Source organism: Harpegnathos saltator, unplaced genomic scaffold, assembly GCF_003227715.2.
Source record: "Harpegnathos saltator strain DR-91 unplaced genomic scaffold, Hsal_v8.6 scaffold205, whole genome shotgun sequence".
NCBI classification, from domain to species: Eukaryota; Metazoa; Arthropoda; class Insecta; order Hymenoptera; family Formicidae; genus Harpegnathos; species Harpegnathos saltator.
In genome coordinates, this window is record NW_020229990.1 from 298,079 (window position 1) to 322,361 (window position 24,283).

General features: G+C 36.2%; 1 protein-coding gene across 1 annotated transcript in view; it reads right to left on the minus strand.

Moving 5' to 3' along the window:
• Mical (Molecule interacting with CasL) overlaps positions 1-24,283 on the minus strand; it is a gene marked incomplete at its 5' end in the record, with an annotated part of 449,478 nt that overhangs the window by 122,551 nt on the left and 302,644 nt on the right. Inside the window, one exon of the mRNA XM_025298111.1 lies at positions 8,814-8,952. Within this exon, the coding sequence (XP_025153896.1) occupies positions 8,814-8,952 (139 nt within the window). The remainder of the gene's footprint in view (positions 1-8,813; positions 8,953-24,283) is intronic.

Genomic DNA, 24,283 nt, shown 5'->3' on the forward strand with positions numbered 1-24,283 from the left:
CAACAATTTCCTGTAAACTTTGGAGTAAAATCACGCCTTCAAAATTTTGGAATTTTTTTGTGAAACTATGTCCTCTTAGATTTTCAGGGTCGCCCTTTTAGATGTAGTTATTAAAATTGAATTTTTTTCATAAGAAAAATAAATATGGCGGCCTAAAGTAAAAAAAAATGCTAGAAAATGGAATATTTTTTTTAATTCCATTCTCACATCAAAAGGATTTCCATTCCCACGACGAAAACCTAAAAGGGAACGATTCTAATTGTACTTCAAAAATATAAACTGTTCGAAAATCGAATTCAATGTGGCGACTTCAAAATGGTAAAAGTTATTAGTTTGGGACGCGATTTTCCTTACGCCCGCAAATTTCCGTCGGTCCTCGCGTCACGGTCTCTTACCCGCAAAAAAAAGGTTGGGTGCCAGGTGCGGACAGCCGCACCGCTCATCAACTCCAACCGTCAAAAATCCGTGATCGCAAAGCGGGAATCCGACGGGACCGGTAGCTCGTAGCGATTTTTCTAAGTCGGAAGACGGGATGGGTTCGGCCGGAAATAGGGAAAGCGAGAAGGAAGAAAAGAACGGCGCGATTGCTACGGAAATTCGATTTATTGGTTTTCGGGAGTCGGTACGTTCCGAATCCCCGCGGGACGGTACAATTTTTCCTCGCACGCCTACTCGCGACTTTACTACCGCTCTGCGCTCCACGACAAAAGTAGACGGTGCACGACTACGGAACACCAAAAATGAGTAGGTGGACGGGCTTATAAATTCGGGAACCTCCCGGCGCACAGTGGGACAAAAGGGTCTTTTTGTGGGCAAAAATCGCTAGACGGCATAATTCTTAACCGATTTCCATGCTTTTTTTTTAATTTACTCGCTATGAATTGCTCTACAATCGTATCAAACCCGTTTCTTAAATTAGGCCTTCAATTCAAAATGGCGGACGCGCAAATTTGTCAAATGTATAAAACCTGTAAAACATCGAATATTTTTGGAACGGATAAAGTTTGTACGGAATTTTAAGGCCTCCGAGATACATATGTAAGATCGAAATTCTCAGTTTTTGCCAGTGGAGAGGATCAGCAATGGCCCGATATATGTTATATCTGCCTGATAACCCCACATTGTCAATGTATTCTACTAATGAGTTTGCGTATATATTAACATATATTGCTCGCTTATTTATGAATTCCATAGTTTAACGTAAAATCCTGATATAGGTAACGGCATATCAAGTCAGTACTCAGATGAAAATAACGGATTAAAGTCAATCGTGTCAACTGGCTGTATTAATGATGGTAATACTTATCTCCTTTTATTCTGACAATTTCACGTGCTAAAATGTTTAATATACTTTTGTCTTTTTTGTAATTAAATAATATTTTGCAATTGTTGTTTATAATTTTGTACTATTTGTCATTGGCTACTTCTCGGGAGAAGAGCAAGAAGCAAGCAATAAGATTTTTAGAAAATCTCGTGCCCAACATAGCAGAATGCAGTCGCGACGAACTACTAATGAAGATGTTATGTAGTAGCTTCTAATATCATCAGATCTGGTAACTAGTAGTCTAAGGATAACACCCAAAAATAAAGAGGAAGATTTATCTGCAGAAGCTAAAGAGTTATTATTTAATTGAAACAAAGCAGCTTTATACGTAAAATGACAATTTTGTACATTTTGACAAAATGTTACAATAAATATAAGTAAGATATGTATAAATATGTTACAATATAAGTTTGTTAAGATACATTATAGATATACGGGGTGTCCCATTTAACCTGACAAATCGTAATATTTAGAAACTACATGTCGGATAAAAAAAGTGGGTAATGAAATTTGTTCGTCTCGAAGGGGGACATCCAATGATATCAAACTCGACATCCCACCCCACTCCCGGGGGGTCGGGGTGGGGGGAACTTTGAAATCTTAAATGGGAATCCCCATTTTTTATTGCAGATTCGGATTCTACGCCACAAAATACGTAAGTTTCGTCCGAAACTTTTTTTTGATTCGTGATAGATGGCGCTGTAATCGCACAAAATCAGATTTTCTGCAATTCTCCAGAAATGATCATTGGATTGAAAAATAAAATATACCTGTTCAATATTTTTAAAAGTATTTTTAAAAAACAATAATGGTTATTCCCCCCCATCCCCTCGGGGTAGGGTGGGTGGTAACGTTCAAATCTCAAATGAGAACCCACATTTTTCATTGCAGAATTAGATTTTACGTGAAATTTTCATGGAAACAATTTTTTTCATTTGTGATAGATAGCGTTGAATTTTTCCGAGAAACTACTTTCAAACTTTCTCGTACATTCGCCATAAATGAAAATCATTTCAATTTTTTCTTGCACAGTTACATAATCCATGATGCAAAGTCAGAAGAGAATGATAGTGGCACGGAACACTCTTAAAAAATTTATTAAGCACCTCTCCTGATTAGAAAGGTAAATGTCTAATAATGATCGTCTTTTAAGTTCTATGGACGCGGACGATGGAGAGATGCCACTAACAAATTAATTATGCAAAATCACCCCGATGGTGAGAGGCGAGGGGACTCACCTAAAACAAGCACCCCCGAAGGGAACAGAAAGCTACTACGTCCTCGTCGTTGTTCCTGGGTAACGCTAAAAGTAGTTTCTCGGAAAAATTCAACGCTATCTATCACGAATGAAAAAAATTGTTTCCATAAAAACTTCACTTAAAATCTAATTCTGCAATGAAAAATGTGGGTTCTCATTTGAGATTTGAACGTTACCACCCATCCTATCTCGAGGGGATGGGGGGGAATAACTGTTATTATGTTTTTTAAAAATATTTTTAAAAGTATTGAACAGATATTTTTGATTTTTCAATCCAATGATCACTTCTGGAGAATTGCAGAAAATCTAATTTTTTGCGATCACAGCGCCATCTGTCACGAATCAAAAAAAAAGTTCCGGACGAAACTTACGTATTTTGTGGCATAGAATCCGAATCTGCAATAAATAATGGGGATTCCCATTTAAGATTTCAAAGTTGCCCCCCACTCCGACCCCCCGGGAGTGGGGTGGGATGTCGAGTTTGATATCATTGGATGTCCCCCTTCGAGACGAACAAATTTCATTACCCTTTTTTTGATCCGACATGTAGTTTTCCAGATATTACGATTTATCAGGTTAAATGGGACATCCCCATGTATATGATATGTTATAGATATGTTGTGTTATAGATGAATTGTGTTATAAGTATTCTGTGTTATAGATGTATTATAAATATATCACAGATGTTATAGATGTTTAAATATATAACAAAGTATATATAAAGTGTTTAAACAGAAAAACATAGTAAAATATCAAAACCACAAAACCACAAAACAAAATACAAAAAGTATGAAAAATAATATAAAATTATAAAAAATAATATTGCAAAATATTATTTAATTACAAAAAGGACAAAAATATACTAAACATTTTAGCACATGACGAAATCGTCAGAATAAAAGGAGATAAGTATTACCATCATTAATACAGCCAGTTCACACGATTGACTTTAATCCGTTATTTTCATCTGAGTACTGACTTGATATGCTGTCACCTATATCAGAATTTTACGTTAAACTATGGAACCCATAAATAATCCAGCAATATATGTTACATATATATATGTATTATATATATATATATATGCAATATATATACGCAAACTCATTAGTAGAATACATTGATAATGTGGGGATATCAGGCAGATATAACATATATCGGGTCACTGCAGATCCTCTCCACTAGCAAAAACTGAGAATTTCGATCTTACATATGTATCTCGGAGGCCTTAAAATTCCATATCAACTTTATCCAATCCAAAAATATTCGATATTTTACAGGTTTTATACATTTGACAAATTTGCGCGTCCGCCATTTTGAATTGAAGGCCTAATTTAAGAAACGTATTCGATACGATTGTAGAGCAATTCATCGCGAGTAAATTAAAAAAAAAACATGGAAATCGGTTAAGAATTATGCTGTCTAGCGATTTTTGTCCACAAAAAGACCTATCTGTCCCACTGTGCGCCGCTTTGTTGAATACCCTTCTTACTAACTCGTACTTTGTTGGCTCTTTTCTTTAGACCGTTTTTTCTCGAAAACGAAGAAGTATTGTGTCGTATGCTATTACCATGAGTTATTAGTAGTCAAGTACTATTAATTTCGTAAGTTTCGTTCCAAACCGTTTCCTAGTCGGTGCGTTCTCCCCTTGTAAGATCAAAGAAGTACCCAGCCAGCCAAGGCAACACCAAAGAAGTATCCTGTCAACCAAGGCAAGAGCAAAGAAGTATCCAGCCAGCCAAGGCAAGATCGAAGAAGTATCCAGCCAACCAAAGCAAGATCAAAGAAATACTCTGCCAGCCAAGGCAAGATCAAAGAAGTATCCAGCCAGTTAAGGCAAGATGGACATAAAGGAAAACTAGCAATTGAAAAAGCGATTAATGTATCAAATGCTCAAATTGTTCACCATTTGTTGTTTGACAATGTTCTAATCAATGATAGAAACTTGAAGCAGCACCTTCTATGTATTCGTTAAGTATAAGTACCGCTTCATCAAGAATCCGATCTCGTAGATCATTTAGATTTTGAAATTTAGTTTTGTATACTTAATCTTTTAGATAACCCCAGAGAAAGTAATCAAGAGGTATAAAATCCGTTGACCGAGCTAGCCATTCGATCATGCCTCTCCTCCCTATTCACCGTTCAAGAAAAATTGTATCTAAATAAATACGATAAATAAATACGAACGTTTCGTCCATAATACAGTAGTGTACCACCCTGTTGAAACCACACCTGTTGAAAGTTTTTACCAATGATCGCGTTGATTGCAGGGACGATTTAATTTCTCAGCATGTCATCATATGAATGGGCTATCAATAAAGAATGGTTCTATCAATCTGTTATTTAATATTCTTGTCCAAACGTTCAATTTCTATGGATATTGCGTATTGTGTTCTTTTATCCAGTGAGGATTCGTATCTGACCATAATTTGCAATTATGTCTATTAACAATACTGTTTAATTGAAACGTTGCTTCATCTAAGAAGACTATATTAGATAAAAAGTCAGGTTTTGCATCTATTTCTGTTATCATAGTTTCAGAATTGAACACGTCGATGAAAATCATTTTCATTTAGCTCTTGAACAAGTCGTATCTTGTAAGAACGAAATTTATTCCTTTTTAATATCTTATGCATAGACATAGGGTTTATCTTATGTTCTTGAGCAGTTCTGCAGACAGAAGTTTGTGGATTCTCTATGAATGATCATAAAACATCCAGTATTTTTTTTTCATTTGTTGCTGCGGCAAGCCTTCCTGTTAAAAGACGACTTTTAACGCTTCCTGTTTCTTTAAACCACCTTACAGTTCTTTCAACAGTGGATTTCGAAATAGGGCTATTCTCATCTCGAAAAGTTACATTGTAAAGATCCTTTACATCTTGATACGATCTTAATCTATCATCTCAGCTCCTCATCATCAAGACAGATATTCTGTTGCGTTTGGTAAGGTGTTGCATTTTAATTGATGAAAATTATCGAGATGGAAATTTTGACACGAATGAATAACTATCAGTAATACTTTAAAATGAACTAAATGGAAAAAATATATAGAAATAAGCAAAATATAGAAAATTCTTACAAAAGCGTTTGAGAATAATTTTAATCTCTAAAAGAAAAAGTAAAGTCTAACGAATAAGCTAGGAAACAAAAAGACTTATCTAATAAACAGAAATTTATATTAATTAGATAACAAAATCGATAATTCAATTAAAGAAAGAAAAATTAGTAAGAAAAACCATTTATCTTTTCCGTTTGAAACAACACGTATCAAGTAATGTGTTCTACTTCAAGTCAAATTCATTGCAATTGATTTGAAATGATTCGAAGGTGAATGTTAGTGCTGTTTTTAATTTAGTACGGTAGTATTATTTTAAGATTACATATGTCTGAAATACAAGTCATGAAATTGCTCTAACCGCTGGCTGGACATCTTATCATGAAAAGCTTGATAACTTCGAAACGGCTTACTCAAAGTTGAAAAAGTTACAGTGCTTTGAAAATGTCTGAAGAAGAACTATAAGAATATGCAACAAAAAATAGGAGGTCCCATTTAAAAAATTCAAGATGACACTTTGTTCTGACCTTGGCGATGCCACCCAAGGTCAAATTCATAATTTCAGTAAATAGATCTTTTGAAACCCTACAATTTTTATTTGAAACATTTTTTTCTAAAATGCTTAGTTTTTGTGATATTTTACGATCCCGGTACTTTTTATACATCCTGTATATACACATATTTATTAAATTTATATATATGTATATATATATATGAATGTTAAACTTATTTAAATATGTCAATGTATATTAAATATGTCAATGTATATTCAAATATATTATTACATATATATTAGGTGTAGTAAAAAGAAATCCATTATTTTTTCAATAGACGGCTTTAGTTATCTGCATCTCGCGTTGTATAAGTCCGATCGGGTTCCACTAGATGGCGTTAAAAAGATGAGATTTCGTACTAAAAAAACTTTTCTGACAGTTTTGTGATTAGTTGACTCAGTTTTGTTTGAGCGCGCGTCAAAAATGGACACTAACAAAGAAAAAATAGGCTATATTTTACAGTTTTTCTTCGATAAAGGCGAAAACGCAAGCCAGGCGGCTGAAAATGTGAATAGTGTTTATGGTCCTGATACTGTAACAGCCAATCACGCGCAATTTTGGTTTCGTCGATTCCGTTCCGGTAATTTCGATGTCAAAGATGCACCACGCGCTGGAAGGCCAATTGTCGAAAATATCGATAAAATCATGGACATTGTCGAGTCCGACCGTCATGTAAGCACTGTTTCGATTGCCCAAGAGCTAAAGATTGCACAAAAACCGTTTGGAACCATTTGAATAAGGCTGGATACAAAAAGAAGCTCGATGTATGGGTGCCACACGAGTTAACGAAAAAAGATCTCATGGACCGAATTTCCATCTGCGAATCGCTGCTGAATCGCAACAAAATCGTCCCATTTCTGAAGCGGTTGGTCACTGGTGATGAAAAGTGGATCACTTACGACAACGTCAAGCGAAAACGGTCGTGGTCGAATCGCGGTGAGCCGGCGGAAACGGTGGCCAAGCCAGGATTGACGGCCAGAAAGGTTTTGCTGTGTGTTTGGTGGGATTGGCAGGGAATTATCTACTATGAGCTGCTCCTCTACGGCAAAACTCTTAACTCGGAACTGTACTGTCAACAATTGGACCGTCTGAAGGAAGCAATCGCCCAGAAACGGCCAGCTTTGGCCAATAGGAGAGGAATTGTGTTCCATCAGAACAACGCCAGGCCACACACATCGATAGTGACTCGCCAGAAGCTCCGGGAGCTTGGTTGGAAGGTTCTTATGCATCCACCTTATAGTCCGGACCTGGCACCAAGTGATTACCATCTGTTCCTGTCCATGGCGAACAATTTTGCTGGTGAAAAATTCGCTTCAAGAGAGGCTTGTGAAAATCGACTGTCTCAATTTTTTGCCAATAGAGACGAGGGCTTCTATGAGAGAGGCATAATGAAATTACCTTCAAAATGGCAACAAGTTATCGAACAAAACGGCGCATATTTGACCTAAATCGGATCATTCTAACTATGGTAATTAAAGCCTTCAATTTCATGCAAAAATAATGGATTTCTTTTTACTACATCTGATATATCAACTTCTTTAATTTGTGATTTTCTTATCCTTTCCTGTCAATGTAGTGTATATTATTTACTATAAAAGAACTTATACTCTTATTTTTAATAGTGTAATACAATAACAAATCAATTATTGCACAAACATACCAATTATCTTCTTGCGAATTTGCTTCTTTTATAAAGTGTAATTTGTTATGTAGTCTTCTTAATCGTTTTATATACAAATTGTCCCATTTTAATTTTCGCATTAAAAAATCTCGAAAACTATGAAAGATATTAAAAAAAAGCTGAAACACGTTTTCCATGATTTCGAAGGCGAAAGAGAATGGCATTATCAGTTTTTTATTTGGAGGGAATTTTCGAGGTCAGTTGAAGGTCAACTTAATTTTTTAAAATAGAAAACCCAACTTTCTATTATATCTTCTTTTTTACCAATAAATTTTAACAACTTTTGTCTGAAACATTTTTTTATTCGTCTAATATTTTTTGAAATATTTAAGAAAAACTTGGTAACTTTTCCAACATTTATCTTACGATATCTCGTTAATTATTTGTCGAAAGAAAAATAGTATTAGACCTTTTTACTTTATTTACTATCAAGAATATATTACTATAATAGTGCCCTAACTTTTGTTAACTTATCGACCTTTGGAAATTTCAAAATTATTAAATTAACAAAAGTTAGGGCACTATTATAGTAATATATTCTTGATAGTAAATAAAGTAAAAAAGTCTAATATTATTTTTTCTTTCGACGAATAGTTAATGAAATATCGTAAGTTAAATGTTCAAAAAGTTGCCAAGTTTCCCTTAAATATTTCAAAAAATATTAGGCAAATAAAAAATGTTTCAGACAAAAGTTGTTAAAATTAATTGGTAGAAACAGAAGATATAATAAAAAATTGGGCTTCCTATTTAAAAAAATTTAGTTGACCTTCAACTGTCCTTGAAAATGCCCTCCAAATAAAAAATTAATAATGCCATTCCTTTTCCCTTTCGAAATCATAGAAAATGTCTTTTAGCTTTTTTAATATCTTTCATAATTTTCGAGATTTTTTAATGCGAAAATTAAAATGAGACACCTTGTATATTATAATTGTATTTGTTACCTCTTTAACTGTGCTTGTCGAGCTACTTTTTTGGAAGTCTTCGATTTCCGTTGAAATTTATTATATTCTTCGGTTGCTATTGTTTTTTGCGTATATGACAAAGCAGTTGTTCTCGTATCGTCATCCGACAAACTATCATCTATAACATAAAGAATATAAAGTTATAAAGTAGAATCAGTATATTACATACATTATGTCTCAAATATAAACACATAATAGTTTCATTTAAATATATTGTTTTTCTAGTATAGAAAATTAATAACAAGTTTTAACATATTTCATATACACACATATACTAGGTGCGCAACTAAGTTTCCGGGTTTTTTTGATCAATGAAAAATCGAAAATTTCAAAAGAAATACAAAAAATGGTTTATTCAAAGTATCGTCCCTAGCTAACTACACATTTTTGCTATCTCTCTGGCAATACATTAATACCGCGATGATAAAATTACGCGTCTTTGGACCGAAACCGTTCATCCAACCAATTTTGCACTTCTTCAAAATTGGCCAAGTGTTGCCCAGCCAAGCCATACGCCATCGACTGGAACAAGTGATAATCGGAAGGGGCCAGGTCTGGCGAATATGGTGGGTGCGGTAGCAAATCCCATTTCAGCAGTTTGATGTTGTCCTAGACGATGGAAGTGCGATGACACGGAGTGTTGTCGTGCTGCAATATCACTCGTTCATGTCTCGTGTCTCATTCTGGCCGTTTTTCGAGCAATGCATGGTTCAAATTGATCAGTTGTTGGTAGCGATGTCCATTGACAGTTTCGCCCGGTTTGAGTAGCTCATAGTACACGATTCCTTTCTGGTTCCCACCAAACGCAGAGCATTGTCTTCTTTCCGAAGCGATTTGGCCGTGCCGTCGATGTTGATGCTTCGCCAGGTGAAAGCCACGATTTTTTGCGTTTGGGATTCTCGAAATATAACTACTTCTCATCGGCAGTAACAATTCGATGCAGGAAACTCTTTCTTTCACGCCGCAAAAGCAAAATTTCGGATGTAGCTCTTCGATTTTCAATCTGTCTCTCAGTCAACTCATGCGGCACCCATTTCCCTTCCTTTTAAATTTTTCCTATGGCATATAAACGTTTGGAAATACCTTGGCGAGTCATGTTTAATGCCTTCACAAGTTGATCTTGTTTGCGTATCATCTTCATCCAATAACCCTTGCAGATCGACGTCCTCAATTGTGTTTGGTCTTCCGGAGCGCTCCTTGTCCTTAGTGTCGAAATCGCCATTTCTGAAGCGTTTAAACCAATTTTCACAGGTAGTTTTCGATGGTGCATATTCGCCGTAGGCCTCCTCAAGCAAACGACGTGCTTCAGCTGCACTTTCTTTCAAGTTAAAGTAGGAATGCAAAGCTTCCCGTAAATGCTGTTTATTTGGCACAAAACTCGACATCTTCGTTGTTAGAAAAAAATATTTTTGCGTTACAATATGTGTTCGTATTACGACTGGTTATTGTTAACAGATGTCCAAGCTATAAAAAAAACACAAATTTAGACATGTATGTTGACTACATGTGTCGTTAGCGCCATCCATGTGTGAAACCCGGAAACTTAGTTGCGCACCTAGTACATACGCGTGCGCGCGCTCACGCACACGTACGCACACGATCACGTATACGCCCAAGCCAGAAATTTCTGAACGGCAAATTAACTCAGAAAATATTAATTTATTGATTTATTTAAGATATGTTCACATACATATATACAAAATAAAAATGATAAAGTTTACAAAAGTCTATTAGATATTTATAAATGAAAACCTTTACTTTTCATAACATATCTTTATAACTGACATTGAGACGCCTCTGAAATATTATTATAAACACTGTTATAAATCTTTTTTTCGAAAACTTTCCGAGTTGTAAGTGTTCAATGTTTAAGTATCGCAAGCATTAACATTATTCAAGATGTACTATGTAATCCGGTCGGATTTGATATCTTGCATGTAAACGTATGTTATACGCTTAGCGAGACTTCAGCAGCTATTCTGGAAACGGATGCACTGCAATACATGAGCTGCAAGGAGTGAGAACAGGAACGGCAGGAACGAGAACAGAAGTGGCCGGAATAAGTGGCCTAGAACAGCTAGTGGAATGTGAGGTTTGTTTGCGTAATGAACTGTTATATCTCTTGGAGCAGTAACATCTAAATCATTTAAGTAATAGAGTAAGTAATAGAGTAGCGGAAGACAGTTTGAAACAACAGTTTTGGTTATATATATAAAATAAAGCCAGATATTTTTTTATGTAACCATTCCGTTATGGAAGTTTCTTTCGTAACTTTTATTTGGTAGCATATGGATGGAATGAAAATATTAAATGTATAACATTAGCGACAAATTTACGTGGGAAGTTATGTATAATTTTAAAATGCGTACAATTTTAAAATGCCGTAAGATTAAAAAAATAGGAGTTTAAGGGATAATTTTAAAACTAGAATTATTATTTGGAAAGGAGATATCAATATAAAATTATAATTTTATAGGAATTAAGTAATGGCCAATAGAGCTTGCACATGATATGAATGTGTATTTCTTTTGCATAACAAAAATTTAGTAAACTTCATATTACAATGAAATTATATAATAAAAATTTAGTAATCGTCATATTATAATAAAATGACAAACATTTCGGTCATATATTTGGCCCTCTTCAGTCGTTATTACATTTACCCTCAGATAAAATTATGTTCCCTTAAATCGCAAATAATTACAAACATTTTCGTTTCTGTATTATAAAGAGCAAACTTTCAAATCAAAATTGTCATATTGTCTTGTTTGTATCCATATCATCGTTAGTAATCTATATCAGAAGATATTCTGATTCTACTATTTTCATGGTCCTCTACTCCTTCGTTATTCTTAGATAGAAATCAAGATTGAATCGTGAATCCCAATAGTTGTCCTTATAAACAGTATCGCAAAGTTAACAAATCTCGACTAAGTGATATAATAATTGATTACAATGAGACATACACAATGCAATCAGCATTTTGGACGATTCAGTTAGTTAACACATTTAACCTCGGAAAGAATGAATTTCGATGAAATACTGGCTAAATCGCGACTGTTGGATTCTGATTGGAATGTGGAAGAATGACGTTATAACCTTCAACAGCAGCTCAGGAAAGAACAAGAAGTTAGTTAATGTCTCGGAGTCAATACTACAGATTAAAAGGAACAAAGTCGTGTTCCCTGGAATCTCTCAGAATTGTCGGAAGAATTTTGAAGGAGGGAGGCAGTGTTGTGCCCGCACTTTCAGAGACGAAGATCAGTGCAAGAATTTATTGCTGTCCCAAGTGACTTACAAGGGGAAGACGCATCGACCGGGAAGCGGTTTGGAACGAAACTTACGGAGTTAGTAGTACTTGACTACTAATAACTCATGGTAATAGCATACGACGCAATACTTCTTCATTTTCGAGAAAAAACGGTCTAAAGAAAAGAGCCAACAAAGTGTACGAATTAGTAAGAAGGGTATTCAACGATGCGGCGTAGCGCAGCAGCAAAGGTAACGAGGACTAGCGAGCTGACGGCTGAGGTTCGATTCCTGCTGTACAGTTCTTTTTTTATTCTGTAAGCATAAAAATGAAACAGAAAACATTAATAAATAATGAAACTGCGTTTCTTAAATATATTAGTGTTTGTTAAATATATTATTAATGATTTAAATTGCAAAAAACCGTAAATCTTATCTATAAAATATATAGTGTATGAGAAAATTTTTATATAATAATTGTAATGGAATAGGAATAAAAATATTGTTATGAAATATGTAGGAGTGCTATTAAACTAGTATGAGATAATTTTTCGTAATCTTATATCGTATATATAAAATATTTGTTTCTGTTGCAACTCTCTATGTTGTGTTGAAGCTCTTTATCTCTTCTGGCAATCCCCCTCCAAAAACTTCCTTTGTTTCATTCTAAACGATCGTTAGGAATGACAAAATGATTCGAGCGCCGGAATAGTCGTCAGTAGAGCAAGCAGCAATGTGCGTTTACTAGTGACACAGAGCAGTTCGGTAATTATATTTAAATTACATATATCATAACAATATCAGAGAATCCTTCAACAAGCAAAGTAGTTGATGTAGAATCGCTAGAAGAAAGAAAATGAAGATTTTTGAAAATGAAAATTTTAAAGATGAATTCACTAATGTTCTCGTATATGCGAATTCTATTTACGAGAGTAATGAATTATTATCAAAAAGTCCTCCAGCGAAAATATAATATATTTTTATTCCTATTTCCATTGCAATTATGATTTAAAAATTTTCTCATACACTATATATTTTATAGACAAGATTTACGGTTTTTTGCAATTTAAATCATTAATAATATATTTAACAAACACTAATATATTTAAGAAACGCAGTTTTATTATTTATTAATGTTTTCTATTTCATTTTTATGATTACAGAATAAAAAGAACCATACAGCAGTCGAACCTCAGCCGTCAGCTCGGTCCGTTACCTTCGCTACTGCGCTACGCCGCTTCGTTGAATACCCTTCTTACTAACTCATACACTTTGTTGGCTCTTTTCTTTAGACCGTTATTTCTCGAAAACGAAGAGGTATTGCATCGTATGCTATTACCATGAGTTATTAGTAGTCAAGTACTATTAACTCCGTAAGTTTCGTTCCAAACCGTTTCCCGGTCGATGCATCCTCCCCTTGTTAGTCTAGTTGTGGACAAGGCATCAAATACAAAAGAATGGCGTATTTCCCGTAATACTAGGTGCGCAACTAAGTTTCCGGGTTTCACACATGGATGGCGAATCGACATACATGTCTGAAGTCGTGTTTTTTATAGCTTGGACATCTGTTAATAATAACCAGTCGTAATACCAACACATATTGCAACGCAAAAATATTTTTTTCTAACAACGAAGATGTCGAGTTTTGTACCAAATAAACAGCATTTATGGGAAGCTTTGCTTTCCTGCTTTGACTTGAAAGAAAGTGCAGCTGAAGCGCGTCGTTTGCTTGAGGAGGCCTAGGGCGAACATGCACCATCGAGAACTACCTGTAAAGATTGGTTTATACGTTTCAGAAGTGGCGATTTCGACACTGAAGACAAGGAGCGCTCCGGAAGACCAAAAACAATTGAGGACGCCGATCTGCAAGCGTTATTGGATGGAGATGATACGCAAACACAAGATCAACTTGCGGAGATATTAAACATGACTCGCCAAGGTATTTCCAAACGTTTATATGCCATGGGAAAAATTCAAAAGGAAGGAAAATGGCTGCCACATGAGTTGACTGAGAGACAGATGGAAAATCGAAGAGCCACTTCCGAAATTTTGCTTTTGCGGCGTGAAAGAAAGAGTTTCCTGCATCGAATTGTTACTGGCGATGAGAAGTGGATATATTTCGAGAATCCCAAAAAAAAACGTGGCTTTCACCTGGCGACACATCAACATGTACGGCACGGATAAATCGCTTCGGAAAGAAGACAATGCTCTGCGTTTGGTAGGACCAGAAAGAAATCGTGTACTATGAGCTGCTGAAACCGAGCGAAACTCAATGGTCGCATCGTTACCGACAACAACTGATCAATTTGAACCATGCATTGCTCGAAAAACGGCCAGAATGGGACACGAGACACGAACGAGTGATATTGCAGCACGACAACACTCCGTGCCATCGCACTTCAATCGTCCAGGACACAGGATCAAAACGCTGAAATGGGATCTACTACCACACCCGCCGTATTCGCCAGACCTGGCCCCTTCCGATTATCAATTGTTCCGGTCGGTGGCGTATGGCTCGGCTGGGCAACACTTGGCCAATTTCGAAGAAATGCAAAGTTGGTTGGATGAATGGTTTCGGTCCAAAGACGCGTCGTTTTATCGTCGCGGTATTCATGTATTGCCAGATAGATGGTAAAAATGTGTAGCTAGCGAGGGACGATACTTTGAATAAACTATTTTTTGTATTCCTCTTGAGATTTTCTATTTTTCATTGTTCAAAAAAACCCGGAAACTTAGTTGCGCATCTAGTAATGGGTAAAACAGGAAAGACAAGATAGTATACGAGCCTCCGAGCCGAGTTAACATATCACACGTATAGAGTATTATGAATTTAAAATATATTTTGGATCAAAATTGATACTCGATTTTCGTGGGGAAGAAATTATCGTCAAACTATACGTACGATGACAACGATAACTCTATTCTGTGTGAGATATTCGTGCTAAACGGATCAGGTGATATGCACAATAAACAACTTTCTTACAAAGAAATTGATAGAGCTTGTAAACAATAAGCAACAACCATTGCATAATTATATTAAAAAAAATCAACGCGACGAACATTGTATTTTTAAAATCATAGGTTTCATTATGCGAAATATGTAATTGTCAATATTATTGACATCTTAAATATTGGCAGAGAACTTCGATTATCGCATCATCAAAATCAAAGTTCACACATATGTAATCTATATGTTAATACAACTTTCAGACACGGCGATGAGAAATAATTATCTATGTAACAACAGAATTTGTATATGTTGCTGTGTGAAAATAGTACACGGCGTTACACATACGATGGCGTCATATATACACGTTTCCGTAAGTTATATATCATATTATAATTGCGATAACAATGCGCTGCTTAAACTGAGCGAACTTCTTTCCTACAGCTCTTTCGTAGTCATCGATTGTTTACGTCAAAACAAATCCATCAAAAATGCTACCCTAGATGTGCAAATAGAATTTGAATGTAAGGGGAATGTATCAGGAGGTACTACAATTCTTGTCTCATTCTATATGATCGTCTAGTTGAATATAATCCGCTGACCAATGTTGTACGCAGAATTAATTAAAATGTTCTCTTTTCAACGATCTAAATAATACAAAAATCGAGTTTATGTAAGGGAAGATCAGTTTTCTAACTATTCATCATAGTAACTACATAAATTATGTTCCAACCAAAATATCTCAACATGGCTAATGTATGGCAATTATGTTAACGTTGGTAGATATGATATATGTACAAGAGTTGGAAAGAGATTTACCTTAAAAGAAATGACGATATTGAAAAATGTAGTTATTCTTTTATCCTACATCTTTGCGAACTCCATGCCGTAGCATCTGCTTACAAGGTCCAACAAATCGAGAACTTATGGGGTATAAAGAAGTATAGAGAGAGGTTGACGTATAATTATCATGGATTATGATGAGATGATGGAATCGCTAAGTACAGTAAGCCAAATTTGATTATGACAACTATAGCATTGTAACGTGGCGTGATACTTATGGAGAATATGAAGACAATTTTAATTTGTGTACGTGAAAGGGAATAAAAAGCGAGAGTTGTTGAAACACTTTCTGGATAACAAATAATGTATAATCATCGGAATCATGGACGCCGATTTCGAGGTTGCCAGTAGGAATATAAAGCCGGCTCTAATCTAAATGCTGAATTAGCATCGCTAGCACGACCTCCCCTTCCAACCGTTTACTCTGGGTCTCCCACATTCCCCATCAATTCAGGTGATACCCTTTACTATATTCGGGTGATCCTCCCAACTATATAATCGGGTAATGACTGACTGACTGACTGACAATCAGCAATGAGAACTGATCGTCCTCAGCATCACTCAGCACAAACGAAAAATGCAAAGGTGCGTATCCACGAAGAGAAGTAATAAACAATGCTTACCTGGTGCATTTCACATATGTGTATTCTTGACTTCAGAATAATCGCTTCCGTTATCTACCCCATCTACGTATACTACCCCAGTGTGTCTCTTCGATTTTGTACTAAACTGTTTCATGTTATGATGAAATACGTTGTACGAGCGACAACGAACAAACGGTTAAAAATGGCTCAGAAGATATTAACAAACGGTATCAAACGGCTAAAGAACGGCAATTAACGGGTATTGGGCGAAGTTAAAGTACAGGATCCGCCGATAGAATCCGGACAAAACTGAATTTGAAGTTCCCGCTATATTAGAATTCAGGGGTAGGTGCTAGTTAGCACTAAAGTTAACTAGATATGTCAGGAAGACTTTCATAATCTCAAAATGGCCAAGTTCGTCAAGCTAAGAGTGGAGTCCAATAGAAGAGTGGAGATTATAAAAAGCCATCGCATCGGGAGAACTCTGGCCGAAATTATAAAATTCTTCGGGTACCTAAGATTGACGGTATAAGACGTTACGAAGAGATACATAATTTCAGAGGAGCTCGAGAAGGGCTCTTCCACTCCGGCGAGGAAAATATAAGTTAAGGAGAACAAGGATTCCAAAGATCATCCGAAAAGCCTGAGACATGATTTTGGAAAACCCGGGAACTTCGCTTCGGAAATTTACCTCCTTCATCTTGGCAGTAAGCGAAACGATCTTCGTCGAATCGCTCAATAAGATCTCAGATATACCTCCAATGTCCTCGAGGTCTGCCAGATGCTCTCCGAAGTTGTCAAGCTCAAAAGACTTGCTCGCTGCAATTTGCTTCTGTGTTCATTAAAACACGAAGTTGCTGTCCGCATTAGGTTTTTTCTGATGAGAAAATTTTCACCGTGGATGCCAAAGTGAACCGGAGAAAGACTGTTGGTTCGCCGATAACGCCGAGGACGTTCCTGGTGGACAAAACCAAGTTCCCGACCAATATTCACGTCCTGAGCGTCGTCTCAAGTGAGGGTGATGATGTCATGCCGCCGCACTCCTTCCAGAAGGGAGAAACGGTCACGAAGCAGATTTATTTAGAGATCCTGAAGACAATGGTAAAGCCGTGGATGGAGACTGTGATTTCTGGGATGCCGTATATCTTTGAACCAGACGGTGCATCCGCTCCAGCCATTTAATCCAAAATTATCTCTCTGACAATATCGACATGTTTTGGTCGAATGACTTCTGGCCTTCTAACAACCCCACCTAAACCCTTTGGCTATTGCTACTGGTGTGAGACGTAATCGAGAGACAAACTAACAAATCCAGACACCCCAACGTCAATTCTCTCCAGGCCGCTATCGAGATAGAGTTCACGGCCATGAATTGCGACTAGTTGAAGATAGCGTTTTAAGGCGAGAATCGAGCGGATGATAAAGGCGCAGAGCGACTATAGAATGAAAGTTCTTAGCAAGGATTCTTTAAATATAACAGCATGAGATATAACAGTATTCTTTTTGTATCTTTGTATATTGGCTTGAATGAACAACTTTTTGCGTGAAATGTTTTTGTCCAGATTCTAACAGCACATTTTCTACCGTATCAAACGGCAAAAGAACTCATATGAGCAGCAATAATTGCCACTAAACACAAATTAAATATCATATATTAAACTGATGAAAATAATAAAGAAAGAGACAAAACATTCATTCTCATAGTACAAAGTATATTTTTGCATAATTATTATGTCATCGCATAATAACATTATTAAATGTTGAAAAAATTTCTCTGACCACCAATCTTTAACACATTTTGTAAAGCACAATGATTGTTACATCATACAATACTAACTACATCTAGTTTGTCCGGAATCTCGATTTCAGTCAATTGAGACTAAAATGCTTTGTTCTGTGAAAGTTATATTATTAGGTGGTTACATTAAAACCTGCTGTTCGGCTGTAGGTGTCTCTAGGTGTTTTATACTTTATACGGACAGATGTCGCTTATGTCATCTTGAAGGTTGACCCTGTGCTACTAACTTCCAACCAAAAACGCCATATTTAGTTGAGACATGTGCCTTGAACGAGCAAGTTAAAAATGGACCGTGACAAGTTGTTTTTCCGATATGTATTTCTACACTATTTCGATTTGAAGAAAAGTGCAATTAAAACTCACCGATTGCTTACACAGACTTATGGTGAGTCTGCACCATCCGAAACTATGTGTAGAGATTGGTTTCGACGATTTAAAAGTGGTGATTGTAACATTTATGATAAGCAACGACCAGGTCAGTCAAAAAAATTTGAAGACTCCAAATTGCAAAGTTTGCTGGATGAAAACTCTTCTCAAACACTTAAAGAATTGGCTGAACAGCTCCATGTTGACAAGTCAACAGTACCCCGATGTTTGCATGCGGAGAAAATACAGAAGTAATGAAAATGACTGCCATACGAGCTGAGCGAGAACGTCATTGCGAATCGACTAAACATCACCATTTCTTTGTTTATGAGACACAGGAAAAAAAGTTTCTTGTGGAGTTCTTGTGGAGTATTGTAACTGGGGATGAAAAATGAATTTATTTCGACAACCCTAAATGCAGAAAATCATGGGTTGATCCTGGCCAACCATCAACATCGACGCCAAAACGGAATATCCGTGGTCACAAAGCTGTGTATATGGTGGGATATGGAGGGGGTAGTGCTTTATGAGCTCTTGAAATCCAAGGAAACGGTCACTGCTGAACGTTACCAACAGCAACTGGAGCGTTTGAACGATAATTTAATGGAAAGAAGGACGTCAGTAGCATCAAATCGCCGAAAAATGTTTCTGCTGCATGACAACGTTCGACCCCACGTTGCATTGGCGGTGAGAAAAACATTAATGGAACTGGAATGAGAGGTCCTCCCTCATCCAGTGTATTCTACGAACCTTGTCCCAAGTGATTATCACTTGTTCTGGTCGATGCAACCCGCCTTAGAAGATACACACTTCCGTAATTACGAAGAAATCTAAAAATGGTAGATGAGTGAATAAAGTCAAAAGACAGGGCATTCTTTCGACGATTCAGCTTTTGCCAAAGAGGTGGAAGAAAGTAGTAACGTCCGAGGAAAAATACTTTGATTAATGTAACCCAACAAGTTTTTACAAAATAAATGGTTAAAAAACGAAAAAACGAGTTTCAACGCAACCACTTAATATTAGGTATACAAATAAGTTTTAAAGCATTTCTAAGACAATGCAAAATGTATTTGAGAGAAAAGAACAATATATTTATTAATTAAAATATGCGTCGTCATTATCTACCACCTTCTGCGGAATCGATCAGGCAGCTGACGGATTCCAGCAGTAAAGAAGTATTCGTCGTGCGACATGATGAAGTCGTCAACCCATTTTTGCAGTTTGTTAAATGTCCGGAAGTGAACCGAAGACAAAGCATTTTGCATGGATCGGAACAAGTAATAATCTGAAGAGGCTATATCGGGACTATACGCCGGGTGCTTCAAAACTTCCCAGCCAAGTGTCAATAACGTTTCCTTGATCGATTTCGTAACATGCAGTCTGGCGTTATCATGGAGCAATTTAACGAAGCGCAAGCTTTTACCAGTAAATGGACGTTTTCGATTGATTTTCTCGTTCAATCGCAGCACTTGTTGCTTGTAGCGATCAGAGGTAACAGTTTCACCCGGTTGTAAGAGATCATAATACAGCACACTCTTGAGATCCCACCAGATGCGTAACAAAACTTTCTTCGAGTGAATATTGCGCTTCGGTGTTGATGTCGTTGCTTGACTGGGATGTACTCAGTGTTTTTTACGTTTGGGATTGTCAAACCATATTCACTTCTCATTTTCTGTCACAAATTTCCACACAAAAACTTCCTATGTTGTTTGTTTAACAGATTCAGATACTTCATGACACGCTCATCTTTGTTCCTCTGACTCAGTTCATGTGGCACCCATTTTCCTTCTTTGTGAATTTTTCCCATCGCGTGTAGATGATTAACACATCACTCAATATGTATAGGCTTAAGTTGTATTCGGTGCCGTTGTCAGTCTCGAGTCACCAAATCTAGTCGATAGATGTCATCGTCGCTTGAAAAACGTACGTACATGAGTTCCCTGCCAGGACGCATATGAGGAAGACGCCTTTCCTAAAGGCGTACACTACTGCAGTGTAAAATTGAGTTGTTCAATAAATGTGATAGTAAATCAATGTTTTCAAAGACCAACAAGACTCTATATCCATACTAACACAATAAATTCGTAGGATGACTAATAAAACAACAACTTTTAGGCAAAATTTGACTTTATTCATCTACATAGTTTCCTTCAAGGGTGATACATTGATTCCAACGCTTCTCTAACATTTCGATGGCTTTTTTGTAGAATGATTAATTTTTGGCTTCAAAGTAGGCTTGAGTTTCGGCTTTGAGCGGGTTTCGCCAGTTGCTGTCCACTCAGCTGACTGCCGATTTGATTCTGGAGTATAGTGGTGGATTCATTTCATCCATTGTCACATACCACATCAAAACATCTTTTTTATTGTGCTGAAACAGCTCCAAGCAGCCCGTTGAATCGTCGACGCGTTGCTGTTTTTGATTGACTGTGAGCAAACGCGGTACCCACTTCGAACCACTGTAACTTGTGACCAAAACGTCCGATTGTCATGAAATTTTGACACGTATCATTTGAAGGTTAGTACTTCCTAAAAATCATATGTATTTGTCAGTAGTAGCGCCATTTATATGTCATCCTACGAACTTATTGAGTGATATGTTAGAAATAGTTTGTTGAGTTATTCCCACTTGTTCAGCAAGTTCCTTTTGCGTTTGCGCAGAATTTTCACCTAGTAATGCTTGCAATTGCTTATGTTCAACCTTCTGCAGGGCGCCGCACACTGGGTCGTAGCTACAGCAAAACTCGCACATAGGCCTCTAAACGTAATAAGTTCACACATTCTCTCTCAATTTGCAACTTTTCAATATTTGTATTGTATTTTGATTGTTATTTTTATTGTTATGTTTTTTGTATTTTTCCATTATCTTATTACCTTTTTTATAATTTTTATTTATTATTTTTTTATCTTTTGCTAATTTGATTGTTTTTCTTTGTATTTTTGGTATATGCACATTAGATCAACCCCCTCAAAAGTACATGACCTTGATATATATTGTTAAGGACATGTTCCTGAGCGTTATGCAAAAAGTTGCAGCCGTCGCTCATTGTTTATTAAAAAGTTATTAACAAAAGAATTTTCAAAAATAGAAAATTTTCCAATACCATGTATATATTTAACAAATGAATACATATTATACACGTGCTATATATAGTATGTTTTAACTGTATCTGATCGCTTCTGTTATATTTATTAGTAAATATTTACCTATAGGGACCACCTCCCGATCTAAAAAGTTTTAATTGTATGTTATGTAGATCAACACTTTGAGTAATGCTGCAAGGTTTTAGCCGGCGACAAGGTTTAGCCTAATGTGCATATTTATCCATTTTTACAAAACTTTATATCTATAAATTATGTAAATTGTCAAATCGGTAAATATGTATTGGCATTGTATTAGCGTTATACATGTTTATAATAGCATACTATTAGGTTATTAAGTATGAAATGTCCGATTTCGAATCAAAAGTTTAGTTTATTATATCTCAAACTAGAAATAATACAATTAATTCAAGTATGCGCCTGAACTATCGGCACAGTTCTGCAATCTTAACGGTAGCTTATTTATACCAGCAGCGAAGAAGCCTGAAGAGCAGGTGACGATTAAATCGCGGAAGATGTTTTCCACAGCTTGTTAAGAATTAAATATTTTTCCTTGCAAGAAATGGTCCAGTGCCTGGAAGAAGTAATAGTCAGTTGGTACAATGTCTGGTGAATACAGTGGTTGACCGTAGAGAGTTTCCAGATTCAGCTCCTGTAGTTTGAGCAACGTTGTTTGTGTGATATGTGGTTGAACGTTGTCTTGTAAGAGGATTACCTGTATCTATTGATCAATATTGGCTGCTTGATCGCAAGCATTTTCATCATTTCGCCTTGTTGGTTACAGTAGACATCCGCTCGTAATCGATTGACCAGATTTCATAAAGCTCTAGTGGATAATATCAGCGCTGGATCACCAAACAGACACTATTAGCTTTCTTCCGTGAATATTCAGTTTCGGACTGTGTTTGAGCACTTCATCCATATCCAATGATTGTGCCGAACACTTGCAATTATCGAAAAGAATCCGCTGTTCATCCACGCTTACGACACTCTCCTCTCCCTAGATAACGTTGAGAGATGTCGTTCGGAAGCAACATCTCTAGTGCTATCCCGAGCGCACGGCAACTACAGAGAGAGGCATTGTTACTTGTACCTGGTGGTACAAGCTGACAGTCTCTCAAAGTCAAAGGTTGCTATCCTTTTAAGACCTGCTGTCCATGTATGCTCCACCGTTGTCCCTCCTTATCCGGTGCAAATCGTAGAAATAAGCCCCGAGGTCGACGCCATATTCCAATATTGTTGGAATAGTAACGTTAAACCTTGCTACTAATTCACGCGTAATTTGAAATGTATCCACTTCCACTACAACTTTCAGCACATCATTATCCACCTTGGTTTCGGGGCACCAACGTGGCTCATTTTCAAGATTAAAATCGGCAGAACAAAATTTCTCAAACCATCGATGTATTGTACGTTCATTAGCCACATCTTCACCAAACATTTCTTTAATATTTCGAGTTTTCTGTGCTGCATTGGTTCCACGACGGAATTCATATTCGAAAATAACATGAATTTTTAACTTATCCATGGTTACACAAAAATTGTTGTAACAAAAACAATTCGAAAAATAATCACAAACCAAAACATGCATTTGAAAGAGTGATGATGTACTTTCACAACAAAAAAAGGCCAAAAACTGTAAAGGTGAAATGTCAGAGGTATCGACTATCGGACTTAGTACTTAAGGACATCGGACATTTCATATTTAACTCATTAACGGCCAAAAGTCCTAAAATATTAGCCTTACTTTGCAACTGTATTTTATGTAGAGAAACATATTATATAAGGTTGGAAAGCATTTCCTTATGTTTTCGGGGTCATTCTACAAGATCCCGGCATCAGAATTCATTTAGATTCACAATAAAACCCCATTAGGCGGAATTTTTGGAAAAAAGTGAAAAATCTACAATTTTATTTCTTCTAAGTTTGATTTCATTTAGAAAAACATATTATATAAGGTTGGAATAGCATTTCCTTATGTTTTCGGGGTCGTTCTACAACATTCCGGCATCAGAATTCGTTTAGATTCACAATAAAATCCAATATGGTGGATTTTTGGAGAAAGGTCATGAAAATTCAACAATTTTATTTTTTATAAGCTTGATTCCGTATCAAAAACGTTACTTTGATACAAATACAAGTGTCACATCTTGTCTAAAAAATGTTGAACTTTCAAAGTATGCATTGGTGAAAATGTGAATTCAAGATGGCTGCCTCAAAATGGCGGTTTGAGCAAAAAAAACTTAAAAAATAACGTATTTTTAGAATAACTTCGCAAAATCCTAGTATTTAGCATCAATTTAGTATCCAGGGTACTGATTTTTGCTGAGGATATTTGCTGACAACTAATTCATATTAGAGAATTTCAAAATGACAGGTCCAAGATGGCGTTTAAAAGGCACGAATAATCGTGAAAATTTCCAGATTTTCATGAATTTTCTTCTATTATTTTCATATTCATGAATTATTTTCGAAATGTACATACGCACATATACAGGGTGGGTAATTATAAACTTACAAACTTCATAAAAAAGATAAGAAACATCGTGATAAGTACAACGGA